This window comes from Aotus nancymaae, unplaced genomic scaffold, assembly GCF_030222135.1.
Source record: "Aotus nancymaae isolate 86718 unplaced genomic scaffold, 86718_ANA_hifiasm-v0.15.2.pri h1tg000010l, whole genome shotgun sequence".
Taxonomy (NCBI): Eukaryota; Metazoa; Chordata; class Mammalia; order Primates; family Aotidae; genus Aotus; species Aotus nancymaae.
In genome coordinates this window covers 46,660,638-46,678,342 of record NW_026988421.1, presented here as the reverse complement: position 1 = coordinate 46,678,342, position 17,705 = coordinate 46,660,638, and the positions used below count along the sequence as shown (strand labels likewise).

Genomic DNA, 17,705 nt, shown 5'->3' with positions numbered 1-17,705 from the left:
TTTTAGAAGTAGTTACTGATATGAATGTGTGTGTGCATAATTGCTGTGTCTTACCATTGTGAGTTTGAGGGTATCTTTCTTCCTCTTAACACTCAAAATTAACTAACAAAGGTATTAGATTACAAATGTTGAAACTTGAGTTTAACTGCTGTCTCAGATGTTATATAGATTTCCAAACTAAAGAATCTGCCGCACTTCTTCAAGAAGTATTAGTAATGTAGCTGAATGAAACTTTCTAATTTTTTTTCAGGAAGAACTGAACCCCATTACTGTTACGCCACCGATCGAAGCCATTGATCAGGACCGGAATATTCAACCGCCATCAGATAGGCCAGGAATCCTCTATTCTGTCCTTGTCGGTTTGTATTTGCTTACATTTTTCACTATCAGTTATCATTTTAGAATCTTTTAGAAACAAATTCTCTCAATTCCAAGAAAGTATTTTAAATAACAAAGTTGTTTTTTTATTATTTGACATGATTGTTACTTTCGTGTATAAACAAATTTTGAAATAATAATTCAAGGTATTTTCTTCCTCAGTTGGTTTGACTGAAATATGCAGAATGATAAATGAATAACTTTTATGGAAGTAGCAAAGCAATTCAAAATATTAGGATATTAACCTGTATATTGTTAATATCCTAATATTTTGAATTTGATATTATTCAAATTTTTTAAATATCAACTTATATAAAGTTGATAAGTTGATGTTCAAAAAATTTGAATAATATCCAATTTTTTTCTACATGTCAACTTATCATATAAAGCATTCTCTAGTACCAAATTTTAATATAAAATGAAAAACATTCTACTCATATTCTATCTTTGGTTGGATACTATACATAATTCTGATAATATATGACTGAATTTAAAAAGAGCTATTTTGGAGCCATGTGAAAACAAGGTGTGAGATCATGATTAGCCCAAGGGAACATGATACATTAACCTTTGGCAAATACTTCTCACGGAAAATTCCACAGAAGCTGTCCTAATCCTTCCCTAAGTATATGCTACTAATGGGACCCAAAGCAAAAATGATGAAAAATTGATTTTACTGCTCCTCTTAGATTGCTTTTGCCAAAATATGAATGTTGCTGATTTGTGTAGCCTCTAGACAGACAGATACATGTGAGACAGGCTATGTATCTTTTAAGGAAGACGGGGACTCTTTTGAAATGTGCTTGAAAAATAACTTTAATGGAGTTCAACATTAGCCCTCAACCCTTTTCTGTCCTTTTACTTGAAGCCTATGTGCGTACACACACATACACAACAACCAACGAATACTAGATTTGCAAATATTACACTATATCCTTAGAAATGCTATCTGTAAAGAAAATTCAAGCAATTCTGTTTCAAGCCTTTGGTCTTTAAAAGGACATAAATATCATAAGCCAATTGCAGAGATCAAGCTATTAATTTGTAAAAAGCTTTCATAAACATAAGCTAGATGCTAAAGACACAAACATGAGAGATGAATGTTCTAGGTTAGTGAGTCGTGGAGTCTGTGGCTAAAAAGAAAATTAAAATATAAATTAAAATACATAAGGAACTATAAATAAAGTTTGAACCACATATGGGCTCGTGGGAGGAGAGCATTAAGCATTTTAAATGACTCTTAGGAAGAGTCATTTTAGCAGAAAGATGGGAGTTTCCAGGTGGAAAAAGAGAAGATTATCTCTATATTAAGCAGCATATGCAAAAGCCAAAGGATGAAACTTAAGAATAGACTTGGAGAACCATGATACTCAGAGCTGGTTGGATGCATGTGTTCAAGTTTATTTCACTTTTAAAATATATGTGCATTCTTTTTTTTAACAAATGAGCACTCTGAGCACCTACACTGTGAAGTAAGATGTATCACTCACTTTGTGGAGCCAGTTTTCTGACAATAGAGATAGGCAATAAATAATTTCTATAAAAAATAAGTGTTTATTATCAAAGGTAGAAAGTTGTGAATGCTATGGGAAAAATTGATCATATGATGGGATTGGAAGAGCAGAGGAAGATTGTATTAGAAGTTTCAGTATTAAGTAGGATCATCAGCACTTGTGTCATCAAAAGGTAAGCTATTAACAATGGTTACAGAGGCTGAGGAAGTTATTCAGGTTGATACCTCCAGAAAGAGTTTCTAGACAGAGATGAAAGCTGAAGCTTGCCAGGTGGGTTTTAGAAATAACAAGGGGGCCAGAAGCATTGGAGAGAAGTGAATGAGGTTAAATAAAAAGTTGAAAGATAAAAAGAGGGCAGAAATTAGAGAGCCTTGTATGTTATTTATCTACTTTGTATTTTTCTCTGAGTGAAATGAGAAGACAGTACAAGAATTTTAACAGATAAGTGACACAATGATGGAATGTTTCATCAGCCTACAACTATAGGATAATGGATAGTCCCAAACAATGGATAGAAACTCTTACAATTATTTGCTCTTATAGCTAAGTTAAATGAATAATATCCTTTACCTTATTTTCATTTTTAGAAGGAAGAGAGTTGTAGGGATTGAGAGCATAGACTCTGAAAATTGTACTATCCATGTTAAAAATCCTGACTTTAATTCATACCAGGCATATAATTTTAGGTGACTTATTTAGCCTCTTTACCTGAAATTAGTCCTTCTTTTTTTCTTCTTTTGAGACAGCATCTTGTTCTGTCACCCAGGTTGGAGTACAGTGGCACAGTCATAGCTCACTGCAGGTTCGACCTCTTGGGCTTAAGCGATCCTCCCACCTTGGGCTTCCAAAGTACTGGGATTACAGGTGTGAGCCACCACCTAACCAGATATTTTGTATTTAATATAGGATTTTAAAAAATAGATCTTTGCATAAAACAGTTGTGAGAATTTGCTCCAATACATTGCAAATGCTCATAATACTGCCTGGAGAAAAGTTGATGCTCAGTACATTTTTGCTGACATTGCTATTACCATTAGGAAGAAAAATAAGGCATGTTACCTAAGTCACATCAGTCTGGTACAAATGGAAATGCACACACACAAAAAATAACACAACTTAATATATACACACACACAAACACACACACAGATAAGGATTAACTTCATGGACTTTGTCAAAACTCTTAATTTTCCTTAAATTCATCCAAATGCTTCTGAATATATGTGTTTCTCCAAGCTAACGTTAAGTTGTCACGTGGAGGGCTCCTTTCCTGATTTCATTTGTTATAGACAGTGTCTGTTTACTCTTTGTGAGGATGTGGATACTGATGTCTATGACAAGGTCATCCAAGGGCTATGGTCAGCCTCTTGATTGGTCCTACTGTCATAACCATCAATGGTAGAATTATTGACTATCCAAAAGTCTTTAAAAGAAATGCTAGACAATGATGTTCATAGGGGGGTTAAAAAGCTTTAACAAATTTCTGGGAAACTAAAAAGACAAGAACAAGCTGTATATATGCTCAGAAAACACTAGGAAAGGCCCTAAACTTTCTTCTCTGGCTGACCTTGAGACTCTGCACATGCAGGAAGTAAAAGTCAAGATGGAACAACACCATAAAGCAGCTAGACCTAAAAGAGATCTACGGAACACTACCCGCTAACTGCAGAATATGCATTCTTCTCAAGTGCACCTGGAATGTTCTTCAGTATAGATCATGCTAGGCCATAAAACCAATATTGTTAAATTGAAAAGAATTGAAATAATACAAACTCTATTCTTAACAACAATAGAATGAAATTAGAAATTAATAATGAAGGAAATTTTGGAAATTCACAAGTGTGTGGAAATAAAACAACATTCTTAAATAATCAGTGACTCAAAGAATAAATTAAAAATTAGAAAAATTCTTAGAGACAAATAAAAATATATTGTAACACATATTTTAATCTCTAATAAACAATATAAGCTTTGTCAGGAAGACACTGGAAAAGTTTGAGCAAACTAAAGAAAAAGAGAAGAAGGGAGGCCAAGCATGGTGGCTGACACCTGTAATTCCACCATTTTGTGAAGCTGAGGCAGGTGAATTCCTTGAGCCCCAGAGTTTGAAATCAGCCTGGACAATATGGCAAAACCCCGTCTCTATAAAAAACAGAAAAATTAGCTGGGCATGGTGGTGTGTACCTGTGGTCTCAACTACTCAGGAGACTAAGGTGGGAGAATCACCTGCGTCCAGGAATTCAAGGCTGCAGGGCTGCAATGAGCCATGATTGCACCACTTCATTCCAGCATAGGTGATGAAGGAGATTGGAGGTGACCCTCTTTAAAAAAAAAAAGAAAGAAAGAAAGAAAGAAAGCTAAACAACACAATAGAAATAACAGAGACTATAGTGAAAATTAATAAAAGAAGGATTAGGCCGGACACAGTGGCTCTCGCCTGTAATCCCAGCACTTTGGGAGGCCAAGGCGGGTGGTTCACGAGGTCAAGAGATCGAGACCATCCTGGTCAACATGGTGAAACCCTGTCTCTACTAAAAATACAAAAAATTAGCTGGGCATGGTGGTGCGTGCCTGTAATCTCAGCTACTCAGGAGGCTGAGGCAGGAGAATTGCCTGAACCCAGGAGGCAGAGGTTGCAGTGAGCCGAGATCACACCATTGCACTCCAGCCTGGGTAACAAGAGCGAAACTCCGTCTCAAAAAATAAAAAATAAAAATAAATAAAAATAAAAGAAGGATTAGAAAAACAAAACGAATGAATCCAAAAGTTACTTCTTTAAAATCACCAACAAAATTGATAAACCTCTAGCTAACCTGACCAGGAATAAAAGAGATAAGATGGAGTTTACTAACTTGGAATGAAAGAGAGGAACTTTTGCTTAGCTCACAGAAATAAAAAAAAAGTTATAAAAGAATATTATATACAGTTTTTGCCAAATGGACAAACTAGATGCAATGGACAAATTCTTAGAGTCAAACTATTCAAAGTGACTTCAGAAAAAAATAGAAAATCTAGGCAGACTTACAACAAGAAAATAGATGGATTTAATACTAAAAAAATTCTTCCCACAAAGAAGAATTCTAGATCAGATGCTTTACTGGTAAATTCTACTGAACTTTTAGAGAATATTTAATACCCATTCTGTATTAGTCCATTCTTGCACTGCTGTAAAGAACTACCTGTGACTGGGTAATTTATTACAAAAAAAAAATAATAGGTTTAAGTGGCTCACAGTTCTACAGACTGTACAAGCAGCATGGCTTCAGAAGCCTCCAGAAACTTTCAATCATGGCAGAAGTCAAAGTCGGTGCATTTCACACACCAGAGCAGGAGAAAGAAGGGAGAGCTGCTACACACTTTTAAACAACCAGATCTTGTGAGAACTCACTCACTGTCACCAGAACTGCAAGGGGGATATCTGCCCTCATGATTCAATCACCACCTACCAGGTCCTTCCTCCTACACTGGAGACTACAATTTAACATGAGATTTTGGCAGGGACACAAATACAAACTATATCATTAAACCTCTGGCCCCTCTGAAATTTCATGTCCTTCTCACATTGCAAAACACAATCATCCTTTCTCAACAGTCCCCCAAGTCTTAACTGACTTCAGAATTAACTCAGAAGTCCTCAGTCCAAAGTCTCCTCTGAGACAAGGCAAATCCCTTCTGCCTATAAGCCTGAAAAATCAAAATCAAGTTAGTTACTTCCAAGATACAGTGGGGTACAGGGATTGGGTAAATACTTGGAGATACCAGCCAAAACAAAGGGGCTACAGCATGGAAGTCTGAAACCCACAAGGGCAGCCATTAAATCTTAAATCTCCAAAATAATCTCCATTCACTTCATGTCTCATATCCAGGTCACACTGATGCAAGGATTGGGCTCCCATGGTCTTGGGTATTTCTGCCTCTGGGGCTCTGCATAGTACGGCTCCCTTGGCTGCTTTCATGGGCTAGTGTTTAGTGCCCGTGGCTTTTCCACGTACACAGTCTAAGCTGTCAGTGGATCTACCATTCTGGGGTCTAGAGGAAAGTTGCCCTCTTCTCACAGCTCCACTAGGCAGTTCCCCAGTGGGAACTCTATGTGGAGTCTCCAACCCCACATTTCCCTTCTACACTGCCCTGTTATAGATCCTCCATGAGGGCTCCACCCCTCCAGCAGACTTCTTCCTGGACACACAGACATTTCCATACATCCTTTGAAATGTAGGTGGAGGCTTCCAAGCCTCAACTCTTGCCCTCCGTGCAGCCACAGGTTTAACATCACATGGAAGCTGCCAAGGCTTATGGCTTACATGCTCTAAAGTAGAGGCCTAAGATATATCTAGGGACCATGTAGACCTGACTGAAGCTGGAATCGCTGGGATGCAGGGAGCAGTGTCCTGAGGTTACATAGGGCAGTGGAGGTGTGGGCCTGGCCCACAAAAGTATTATTTTCTCTAAGCCTCTAGGCTGATGGAAGAAGATGCAATGAAGGTCTCTGAAAGGCATAACCTGTAGAGTCCTTAATCATATATGTAGATGAAATTTCTGCTTCTAATTATGTTATCAAGTCTGAACATTTTTATGTAAAATTATGTTGACAGCTATCAAACACTGTTTCAGCACTGTCATTAATATTGATATAAAATATGTATTTATTTATAATAATGTAAGAAGATCTGCTGACTTGATCTTGTAACAGTAACTTGTAGTATTAGGTACTCTTAATGAGTACCTAATGTGTGAAAAGTAATATTTATTAAATAACATAGATGAGATATATGTTACATGCTAAAATATAAATATTATAATATTGTTAATAGTTATTTTTCTTATTTTTTAAAGTGTGATTATAAGAATATTATGAATGTTCTAGCAACTAAAATATTGGTGTTACACATTGATTAAGAATGGAGATACTAGAGCCAGAAACCTTGGTTTACATTTTTTTTTTTTTTTTTTTTTTTTGAGACAGAGTTTCGCTCTTGTTACCCAGGCTGGAGTGCAATGGCGCAATCTCGGCTCACTACAACCTCCACCTCCTGGGTTCAGGCAATTCTCCTGCCTCAGCCTCCTGAATAGCTGCGATTACAGGCACGCGCCACCATGCCCAGCTAATTTTTTGTATTTTTAGTAGAGACGGGGTTTCACCATGTTGACCAGGATGGTCTCTATCTCTTGACCTCGTGAACCACCCGCCTCGGCCTCCCAAGGTGCTGGGATTACAGGTGTGAGCCACTGCGCCCAGCCCAGTTTAAATTTTTTTAAAAAAACCTCCTTTAACTCTGGTAGGTGGAGTTATGGTCAAGTATAGAGTATAGTTATATTGGAAATGTGAAGAGAAAGATATATTTTTATACCTTCCTCCATGCATATATCACAATGAGGAAGGGATGAAAATGTTCCTGGGTCCTACATTTCTTCTATTTAAAATTTTATATTTCACAGTTATTAGAAAGAGAGCCCATACTTTCTATTTGTTTCCTTTTTTGTTTTCTCGAGGTTTTATTTCGTTATCTTTGTGCTACACAACTGAGTTCTTATAACTGAACACTTATAACTGAGCACATGTGGTTTTTTCAAACATGATACAACCTTGAATGTACCCCCTGAGGTGTGTTTTTCTCATGACTTACCATTATCTAGAATGCTTCTTTTAATTTTAATGTACCTCTACATTTTGGAAATTATTTTTTAAAGGAAATATTCCTTATAGAATTTATTTAAAATTTTTTTAATTGCATGTATGGCTGTCCTTTATAAAGGCAAAAGTAAAAGCTTCCAGGCTTCTGAAGGCCTGATCCCAGAATCAAATCAGTAGAAATAATCCACTATTATATATTGGTCAAAGCAAGAACAAGTCCTGCCCATCTTTAAAGAGTGGGAGTGGAAGAGTATTTTACTTGTTAGGAAACAAAAAAAGGTTTTCCATCTTTGATTTACTTCAAGTAATTCAAGGAGATGTGAAAAGTCATAAAGTGTAGCTCTGAACTTTAAGAAGTAAATAAGTTTAGGCAAGATTGTGTGTGTGTGTTAGTGTATTATTCCATTTTCATCCTGCTGATAAAGACATGCCTTAGACTGTAGAATTTAGAAAAGAAAGAGATTTAACAGACTTACAGTTCCACATGGCTGGGAAGGCCTCACAATCATGGCAGAAGATAAAAGGCACATCTCACTTGGCAACATACAAGAAAAGAGAGCTTGTGCAGGGGAACTCCTATTTTTAAAACCATCAGATCTTGTGAAACTTACTCATTTTTACAAGAATGGCACAGGAAAGACCTGCCCTTGTGATTCAGTTACCTCCCACAAGGTTCTTCCCATAAGATGTGGGAACTGTGGGAGTGATATTTCAAGATGAGATTTGGGTGGGGACACAGCCAAACCATATCACTTAGCTAACCATAGCTACATTTTACAATGAATATGTAACTTTTCTGATCCTTCATCCCATGAATTAAAAAGTATTTTTGAGTACACAATCTAATATTTAAGAATTATACATGTATTTTATCAGTCATTAAATTTCAGTGTTCAGATATCACATTGAAAATGATTAATTGTGGCCAGGTTCAGTGGCTCACCCCTATAATCCCAGCACTTTAGGAGGCTGAGGTGGGTGGATCACGGGGTCAGAAAATCAAGAAATCCTGGTCAACATGGTGAAACCTCATCTCTACTAAAAACACAAAAATTAACTGAGCATGGTGGCATGTGTCTGTAATCCCAGCTACTCGGGAGGCTGAGGCAGGAGAATCACTTGAACCCAGGAAGCAAAGCTGAGATCATGCTACTGAACTCCAGCCTGACAACAGAGCTAGATTCCGTTTCAAAAAAAAAAAAAAAAAAAAGAAAGAAAATGATTAATTGTATTAGATATAAATCAACATTATAAATAAGTGGATTAATTACAGCAAACTTGTCAGTCTGACTTTATTTCCAGTCTGCCTGTATCTCCATGGTTTTGACCTAATAACCTGGATGATTAAGCTGTTCTAGCAGAGGAATGGCAAGTAATTTTTCCATCTCTGTTGGTGTTCACTTCTGTACACATTATTAATGTTACCTTTAATCTCAGGTTTATTTGAAGACATATTTCTCATCTGTTTATTTGTTTTATGAGCATTAGTTTGGTGTAAAATTAATAATATAAAATAAAGATCCTTTAACAGGCCAAATGTAAACTAAAAGTCATTGCAATGTGTTGAAAGCAAACAGACAATAGAGAATGCTGCTTGTGATGCTTAATTTTATGTGTCAGTGTGACTGGGTTAAGGCACATGGAATATCCATCTTCTCCTGCCATCAAACATTAGAGTGCTTAGTTCTCAGTCTTTCAGATTATGGGACTCATACCAGTGTCTCCTCTGGTTTTCAGGCCTCTAGGCTTGAACAAAATTGCACCACTACTTTTTCTCATTCTCTAACTTACAGATGGTAGATGATCTTAGCATCCATAACAAATGATATAGTTTGGCTACCATGTCCCCACCCAAATCTTATTTTGAATTCCCACATGTTGTGGGAGGCACCAGGTTGGAGGTAATTGAATCATGGGGACAAGTCTTTCCTGTGCTATTCTTGTGATGGTGAATAAATCTCATAAGATCTGGTGATTTTAAAAAGAAGATTTCCCCTACAAAAGTGCTCTCTCTCTCTCTCTCTTTGCCTGCTGCCATTCATGTAAAATGTGACTTGCTCCTCCTTGCCTTCCACCATGATTGTGAGGCCTCCCCAGTCGTGTGGAGCTGTAAGTCCAATTAAACCTTTTTCTTTTGTAAATTGCCCAGTCTCTGGTATGTCTTTATCAGCAGTGTGAAAACGGACTAATGCATACAGTAAATTGTTCCCAGGAGTGGGGTATTGCTGAATACAGACCCAAAATTGTGGAAAAGACTTTGGAACTGTGTAATGGGCAGAGATTTGGACAGTTTTCAGGGATCAGAAGAAGACAGTAAGATGTGGGAAAGTTTGGAACTCTGTAGAGACTTACTGAATGGCTTTGACCAAAAAGCTGATAATGATAGGAACAATGAAATCCAGGCTGAGGTGGTCTCAGATGGAGATGAGGAACTTGTTGGGAACTGGAGCAGAAGAGACACTTGTTATGCTTTAGGAAAGAGACTGGCAGCATTTTGCCCCTGCCGTACAGATTTTTGGAACTTTGAACTTGAGAGAGATGATTTAGGGTATCTGGCAGAAGAAATTTATAAGCAGCAAAGCATTCAAGAGGTGACTTGGGTGCTGTTAAAGGCATTCAGTTTTGTTAGGAAAACAGAGCATAAAAGTTCAGAAAATGTACAGCTTGACAATTTAATAGAAAAGAAAATCACATTTTCTGAGGATAAATTCAAGCCAGCTGCAGAAAATGGCATAAGTAACAAGGAGCTGTATGTTAATCCCCAAGATAATGGGAGAAATGTCTCCAGGTCATGTCAGAAGTCTTCATGACAGCCCTTCTCATCACTAGCCAGGAGGTCTAGGAAGAAAAGATGGTTTTGTGGGCTGGGTCCAGTATCTCCATACTGTATGCAGCCTAGGAACTTACCCTGTGTCCCAGCTGCTCTAGCTTTGGCTGAAAGGGGCCAACATACGGCTCAGGCTGTAGATTCAGAGGGTGAAAGCCCCAAGCCTCAGCAGTTTCACATGGTATTGAGCCTGTGAGTGCATAGAAGTCAAGAATTGAGGTTTGGAAGCTCTGCCCAGATTTCAGAAGATATGTGGAAATGTCAAGGCAGAGGTTTGTTTGGTGTGGTATGAGAACTCTCATGGAGAACCTCTGCTAGGGCAGTGCAGAAAGGAAAAATGGGGTTAGAGTCCCTACCGGGGCACTGCCTAGTGGACCTGTGAGAAGAGGGCCACTATCCTCTAGACCCCAGAATGGTAGATCCATTAATGGTAGATGCACCATGAACCTGAAAAAAATACAGACACCCAACACCAAGTCCAAGAAAGCATCCAGCAAGGGGCCATACCCTGCAAAGCCACAAGGGTGGAGTTGTTCAAGGCTGTGGAAGTCGACCTCTTATATCAGCACGATCTGGATGTGAGATATGGAGTCAAAGCTGATCATTTCAGAGCATAAGATTTGACTGCTCTGCTGGATTTTGAACTTGCATGGGGCCTGTAGCCCCTTCGTTTTGGCCAATTTCTCCCATTTGGAATGGCTGTATATTCCAAATGGGAGAAATGCCAGTGTCTGTACTATATCTAGAAAGTAACTAACCTGCTTTTGATTTTATAGATTTACAGGTGAAAGGAACTTGCCTTGTCTTGGGTGATACTTGGAACTGTAGACTCTTCATTTAATGCTGAAATGAGTTAAGACTTTGGGGGACTGTTGGAAAAGCATGATTTGTTTTGAAATGTGAGGATGTGAGGTTTGGGAGCAGCCAGGTGCAGAATGATACGGTTTGGCTATGTCCCTACCCAAATCTCATCTTGTGATGGGATCTCACTATGCTGTGCAGGATGGTCTTGAATTCCTGACCTCAGGTGATCCACCCACCTCAGCATCCCAAAGTGCTGGAATTATAGGCTTTAGCCACTGTGCCTGGCAGCAGATCTCATCTAGAATTCCCACATGTTGTGGAAGGGACCAGAAGGGAGGTAGTTGAATCATGGGGCAAGTCTTTCCCATGCTGTTCTCATGATAGTGAATAAGTCTCATGAGATCTCATGGTTTTAAAAAGAGGAGTTTCCCTGCACAAGCTCTCTCTCTCTTTGCCTGCTGCCATCCATGTGAGAAGTGACTTGCTCCTCCTTGCCTTCCACCATGATTGTGAGGCTTCCCCAGCCACAAGGTAACTGTAAGTCCAATTAAACCTTTTTCTTTTGTAAATTGCCCAGTCTCAGGTATATATTTTTCAGCAGCATGAAAATGGACAAATATCACAAATTCTCATAATCAGCCAGTTGATTGAGGGAGCCAATCCCCCCCTTCTTTCTTTCTGTCCATACTAATATGTCCTATAGTCTATTTGTTTTGTTTCTCTAAAAAACTCTGAATAATACCCTCCTGCTTATCCCTTCACACTGTAAAGTTGCCACATCTCCCTCAAGTTTCCTTGCTTGTGCCTAAAACATACAAAAAGTGACGCACTGTCAGTCAGTATATAAAGCATTAGCTAAGTTTACTTTTGTATTATTTTGTTTAAAAATAAATATAAAATTAAAATTTGAATAGGAGAGGTAATAACATGGATTTATATCCCTAAAACATTAAAGTTTAAGACCTGTACATTTTACTATATGTAAGTTGAACCAATCAAGAAAAGGAAATTAATACTTTTTTTTTCAATTCTATTTTAGGGATTACCCCAGTACACAATAGGTAAAATTTTATCTAGATAACTGAGGAATAAAAGTAGCATTTTAGGAAGTTTACTTCAGTGATTATAAGGAAAATGAATGTCAGAAGATATTAGTTGGCTATCAGCATGGCACAAATATGAAAGAACAAGGGTCTGAGTAGGGTAAGAGATCAGGACTATGAAAAGGAACATATCAGAGAGACTTTCAAAGGTAAGAAAGAATCATTTGCAGAATGTGTAGAGAATTGGCTAGTGAAAGTAATTTGGGGATTTTAATCTGCATAGTCAGAAAAATGGTGGTACTGTTAGCAAGAATGTAGTTTATGAGTTTTGTAATTATTTTTATGTTTAAATAACAGATATGACCATATCATGAACCATAAAGGGGTGGCTTTCAAACTTTAAAGGCTATGAGAATACAGTGAGATTATTCAAAATGCTTTCTCTTGACCTCCATTTTCAGAGCTTCTCATTCAGAAGATCTGGGAAAGGATCTTGGTCTTTCAGTGTGGGTAGACCTGAACTATACTTTAAAAAGCCATAGAATAGAAGTCATAAATATGCATAATAAAAACAACCCAATAAAATATTTGCCTAATACTGAAACCATCTTGGTTGTATACACCCCCACCCAGGTGACACTGAAAGAATTAAGAAGCAGACACAAAGATAGAGTGCAAAGTGGGACTATCAGGGAACTCTCACAGCCTTCTGGGCTGAGAGTCTTAGGGGACTGATAGAATTCCAGGCTGAGAGCCTCAAGCAGATTCTGACTCAGGTATTTATTCTCTCTCAGCAGGTGATTATTATCAATGAAAGGTGTTCTGTGTTTTGTCATACAACAAAAATAAACCGGGCAGGCAGCTGGTGCCTGCTTTTCACTGATCAAAGACAAACTAGAAAGTATTATCTATGAGGGAGCAATGGGGCAGGGTCACGTATCCCTTGTTCTAAGGACTAGTTTAACTGATGTATGATATACACATACTGTTTACTACTTTACACCCTGAGCAATTTTCCACTTCGAGGGGCTGGCTCAGTTATCCTTGCCATTGCTCTCAGTAAACAATATGGTAATCATACACTCAGCAGCTAAAATATTTGAATTTGAGATATTGGCTACTAATATAAGAATTTTAGTTTTCCTTAAAATAGGTAAAAAATGGATTTACATTTTTTGGTGGCTATTACACAGCTAATAAAGCATTTTGGTTAAAAAGTGAAGTTTGTTATTTATCACAAATAGCTGAAAAATAAGTTTGGCAAAGGAGATTTGGAGCTGATGATTTTTGGAAGATGTAAAAGCAGGACAAATGTAGTTTACTTCTGCATTTAGAATTATCAAAGAATGCCCCAAGAAAATCTAGCAGCTGAAAAGGAAAAATGCTGAAGTTAAGACTAATGGAAGAAAATAATGAGAAATTTGAGGTGATTTTTCTAATACATATTTGAACCTTGGGATAACTCGATACAAAAACAAATGTGTTTTTAGGAAATAGATAAAAATAATGGATAAAATTATCAACAAAATTTTAGTATGTAAAAGGGGTAGCAGGTGAATTTAATGTCAGAATAATAGATTATTAATATAATTGACCCCAAGATTAAATAAGGGAATTACTGAAAAAAAAAAAAAAACCCAAAGCTCTGGAGATGGTTCAGAAGCAGCTATATTTTTAGATGAGTTAAACTTTGCTAAATAGAATGAATATTACATTTTCTAAGTGGGATAAATAAGAGACTCTGTTGGGACCTTGAACCTAGACATGTATTTCTATTCTTGTACAATGTTTTTTCATTTCAATACTTTGACGTCTCCAGGGTATTCAGCATTCATGGGTCATTAAAATGTTTTTACAAAAAAATTACCTGGAGACAAGTTGCATGTTATAGTTGTTTTTGTTCTACCAAAGGAAATTGTGGATGTTTTCATTAGCAGTGTTTAATTGAAACCGTAATTTCTATACATCAACAGTGTCAAAATTTGAGGAATTACCATACATCTTCATGGCACCTAGAAGACAGTGTTCTCTTTTATTTCTGTGTTAATCAGGTTATTAATTTTATGTGTAAAGATATACATTCTCAGTGGAGAAGGGAAAAATTTTATACCGATTTTTTTTGATGTAGGGTTCCTTTGACGTTTATTAGATGTGCATTTTCAAATATATCAAGCATTAAAAACAAATGCTTTCCTGGATGGGACTCTTTTGGTGAAAAATACAGAGATGAACTTAAGTTCATCTTGGCAGTAAAGGAAGTTTATTGAAAGGACTTTGGTTTTTTCCAGAATTCAAGTAACTGCCAAAAATGATAGCAGAAACAGGAATTTTAAGTTGTGGTTTTAGAGGGCCTTTCCTCTCTAGATGCCCATTATTTTCATGGTACAGATTGTATATCCAACTTCTGATTCTTTTCTCTAAATAAACATTACTAAAAGATGAAGTGACAATTATATAGTTTAGGTCAGGCATCCGCACTTCCTTCAATTAATTATATGTGTGGAATCAGAAGAACTATGCTAATAAATGATGGGCAAATACAGCGCTGAGAAAAAAAAACAGATAAGGTTTTTTTAAATATTTAGTGTTAAGGAAAACTTAATAATTTAAAAATAATATGAAAACTGGCACTAGAAAAGGATGCCCTCTCTCACCACTCCTATTCAGTATAGTATTGGAAGTTCTAGCCAGAGCATTTGGGCAAGAAAAAGAAATAAAGTATATTCAATTAGGAAAAGAGGAAGCCAAATTACCTCTATTTGCATACCACATGATTGTATATTTGGAAGACCCCGTCATCTCAGCCCAAAGTCTCCTTAAGCTGATAAGCAACTTCAGCAAAGTCTCAGGATACCAAATCAATGTGCAAAATCACAAGCATTCTGATACACCAATACTAGAGAACCAAATCAAGAGCAAACTCCCATTCATAATAATAACAAAGAGAATAAAATATCTAGGAATACAACTAACAAAGTATGTGAAGGACCTCTTCGAGGAGAATTACAAACCACTGCTCAAGGAAATAAGAGTCATAATTATATAGTTTAGGTCAGGCATCCATACTGCCTTCAATTAACTGTATGCATAATGTAAGAGCTTTATATACATAATGTAAGAGCTAAAACTATAAAGCATCTAAAAGATAATGTTGCTAAAAATTGTTATGGCCTTAGGGTTGGCAACAATTTCTTAAATATAACAAATGCAAACCTATGAAAGAAAAACATACAAAATTTGACCTCATCAAAGTAAAAATGCATTTGCTCTTCAAAAGACACTAATAATAGATTAAAAAGGCAAATGACAGAAAAAGAATATATTTGCAAAATATATCCAACAAATGACTTGTTTGGGGAATATATGAAAACAATTTAATAAAAATGAGACAAACAATTATAAAATGGCAAAACATTTTAAGAAATTATTACAGATTTACAAACAAAATAAGAATGTGAAATGTTGCTCTGTATCATTAGCTAATGGGAAATTAAAATTAATACTTCAATGAAAAACACTACATGCACACCAGAATGGCCAGAATTTTAAAAAAGACTAACAATATCAAGATTTGGTGAAAATATGGGGGATCTGAAATGCTCATACATTGCTGGTAAGAATGTAAAATGGTACAGACACATTAGAAAAATAGTTTGGCAATTCCTTTAAAAGTTAAACATTACTCAACAATGAAAATATAATATTACTGATACACAGCAATTCAGATGAATCTCTAATGCTTTATGCTGAGTTGAAAGAAGCCAGTCTCCAAATCTTTGTAGTATACAATTTCATCTAAATGTCATTCTCAAAAAGATGAAAGTATGGTGGTTGTGAACAAATCAGTCATTGCTAAAGATTAAACTTCAGGGAAGGAAAACACAAAGTAGTTATTTGATCATAAAACCATTCTGTATCCTGATTATGATATTGACTACACAAACCTATATATAACTGAAAATTAATAGACTTGTTCCCTGCCCCAAAATTCTTAATAAAACATTTAGACATACATATATGGCCTAGCCATTCCACTCTTAGGTATTTACTCAAGATAAATGAAAGCATAGATTCATTCAGAGATGTATACAAGAAACTTCATAGAATCTTTATTTGTGACAGGAGGTAACTCAAGTGTTCATCCACATGTGAATGGATAAATGAATTGTAGCATATTCATACAATAGAATAACACCTAGGCAATAGAAATAAATGAACTATGGATAGATGAAACAACATGGACTTTTCAGAATCATTATGCTAAATGAAAGAAGCCAGACACATCTAACAAAAGAATGCATACTGTAAGGCCAGGCAGTGTGGCTTATGCTTGTAATCACAGCACTTTGGGAGGCCGAGGCCACTGGATTACCTGAGGGCAGGAGTTCGAGACCAGCCTGGCCAACATGGTGAAATCCCGTCCCTACTACAAAAATTAGTTGGGCATGGTGGTGGGCGCCTGTAATTCCAGGTACTTGGGTGGCTGAGACAAAAGAATTGCTTGAACTCAGGAGGGGGAAGTTGCAGTGAGCCAAGATAGCACCATTGCACTCCAACCTGGGCAAAAGAGAGAAACTCCATCTCAAAAATAAAATAAAATAAAATAAAAAAATAATACATACTGTATAAATGGTTCCATTTCTATTATGCTGACAGAAAGTGATCATTAGTTGCATAGGGTGAGATATATGAATGGGAAGAGAAAGGAGACATTGTTACAGGGAAACTTCTGGCAATTATGGATAGGCTTACTATCTTAATCATGGTGATACTATCTTGATCAACACATATGTGATTTAAAATTCCACATTTTAATTACATGAAAATAATTGTATGGCATTTTTTCTCTATCCTACAGAAAACTCATAATTTTCTGTAGGATAGAAAATTAACTTTTTACCAAGAGATTAATTTAGGTTATGATTTCCTCCATAAAAATTTAAAAGTGAAAAGTGTATAGAATTTTTTTAGTATACATAAAAATAAAGAGTTAGTGGTTTGGTAACCACTATTTCTGTTGGCTCTAATAATTAAAATGCTGCAATTGACTCTATTATTATTTTTTAAAATTGTATTTATTTTACTTTAGGTGCATACTATATCTGGCATTTCTCCCCATATTATTCCTCCCCACCCGCCCCTCCATCCCCACCCCCACCCCGCTGTTTCTCCCCTTCCCCCAACAACTGCCCCCAGTGTGTGATGCTCCTCTCCCCAAGTCCACATGTTCTCCTGGTTCAACACCTGTCTATGAATGAGAACATATGGTTTTTGGCTTTCTGTTCTTGTGTCAGTTTGCTGAAAATGACGGATTGCAGTTTCATCCAAGTCCCTACAAAGGGCACAAACTCATTGTTTTTTATGGCTGTGTAGTATTCCATGGTGTATATGTACCACATTTTCTTTGTCAAGTCTATCGTTGATGGGTATTTGGGTTGGTTCCAGGTCTTTGCTATTGTACACAGGACTGCAGTGAAATACGTGTGCATGTGTCTTTATTGTAGACT

General features: G+C 36.7%; 1 protein-coding gene across 1 annotated transcript in view; it reads left to right on the top strand.

The window, feature by feature from the left end:
- PCDH15 (protocadherin related 15) overlaps positions 1-17,705 on the top strand; it is a 965,496-nt gene that overhangs the window by 574,676 nt on the left and 373,115 nt on the right. Inside the window, exon 9 of the mRNA XM_064374141.1 lies at positions 251-359. Coding sequence (XP_064230211.1) covers positions 251-359 — 109 coding nt within the window. The remainder of the gene's footprint in view (positions 1-250; positions 360-17,705) is intronic.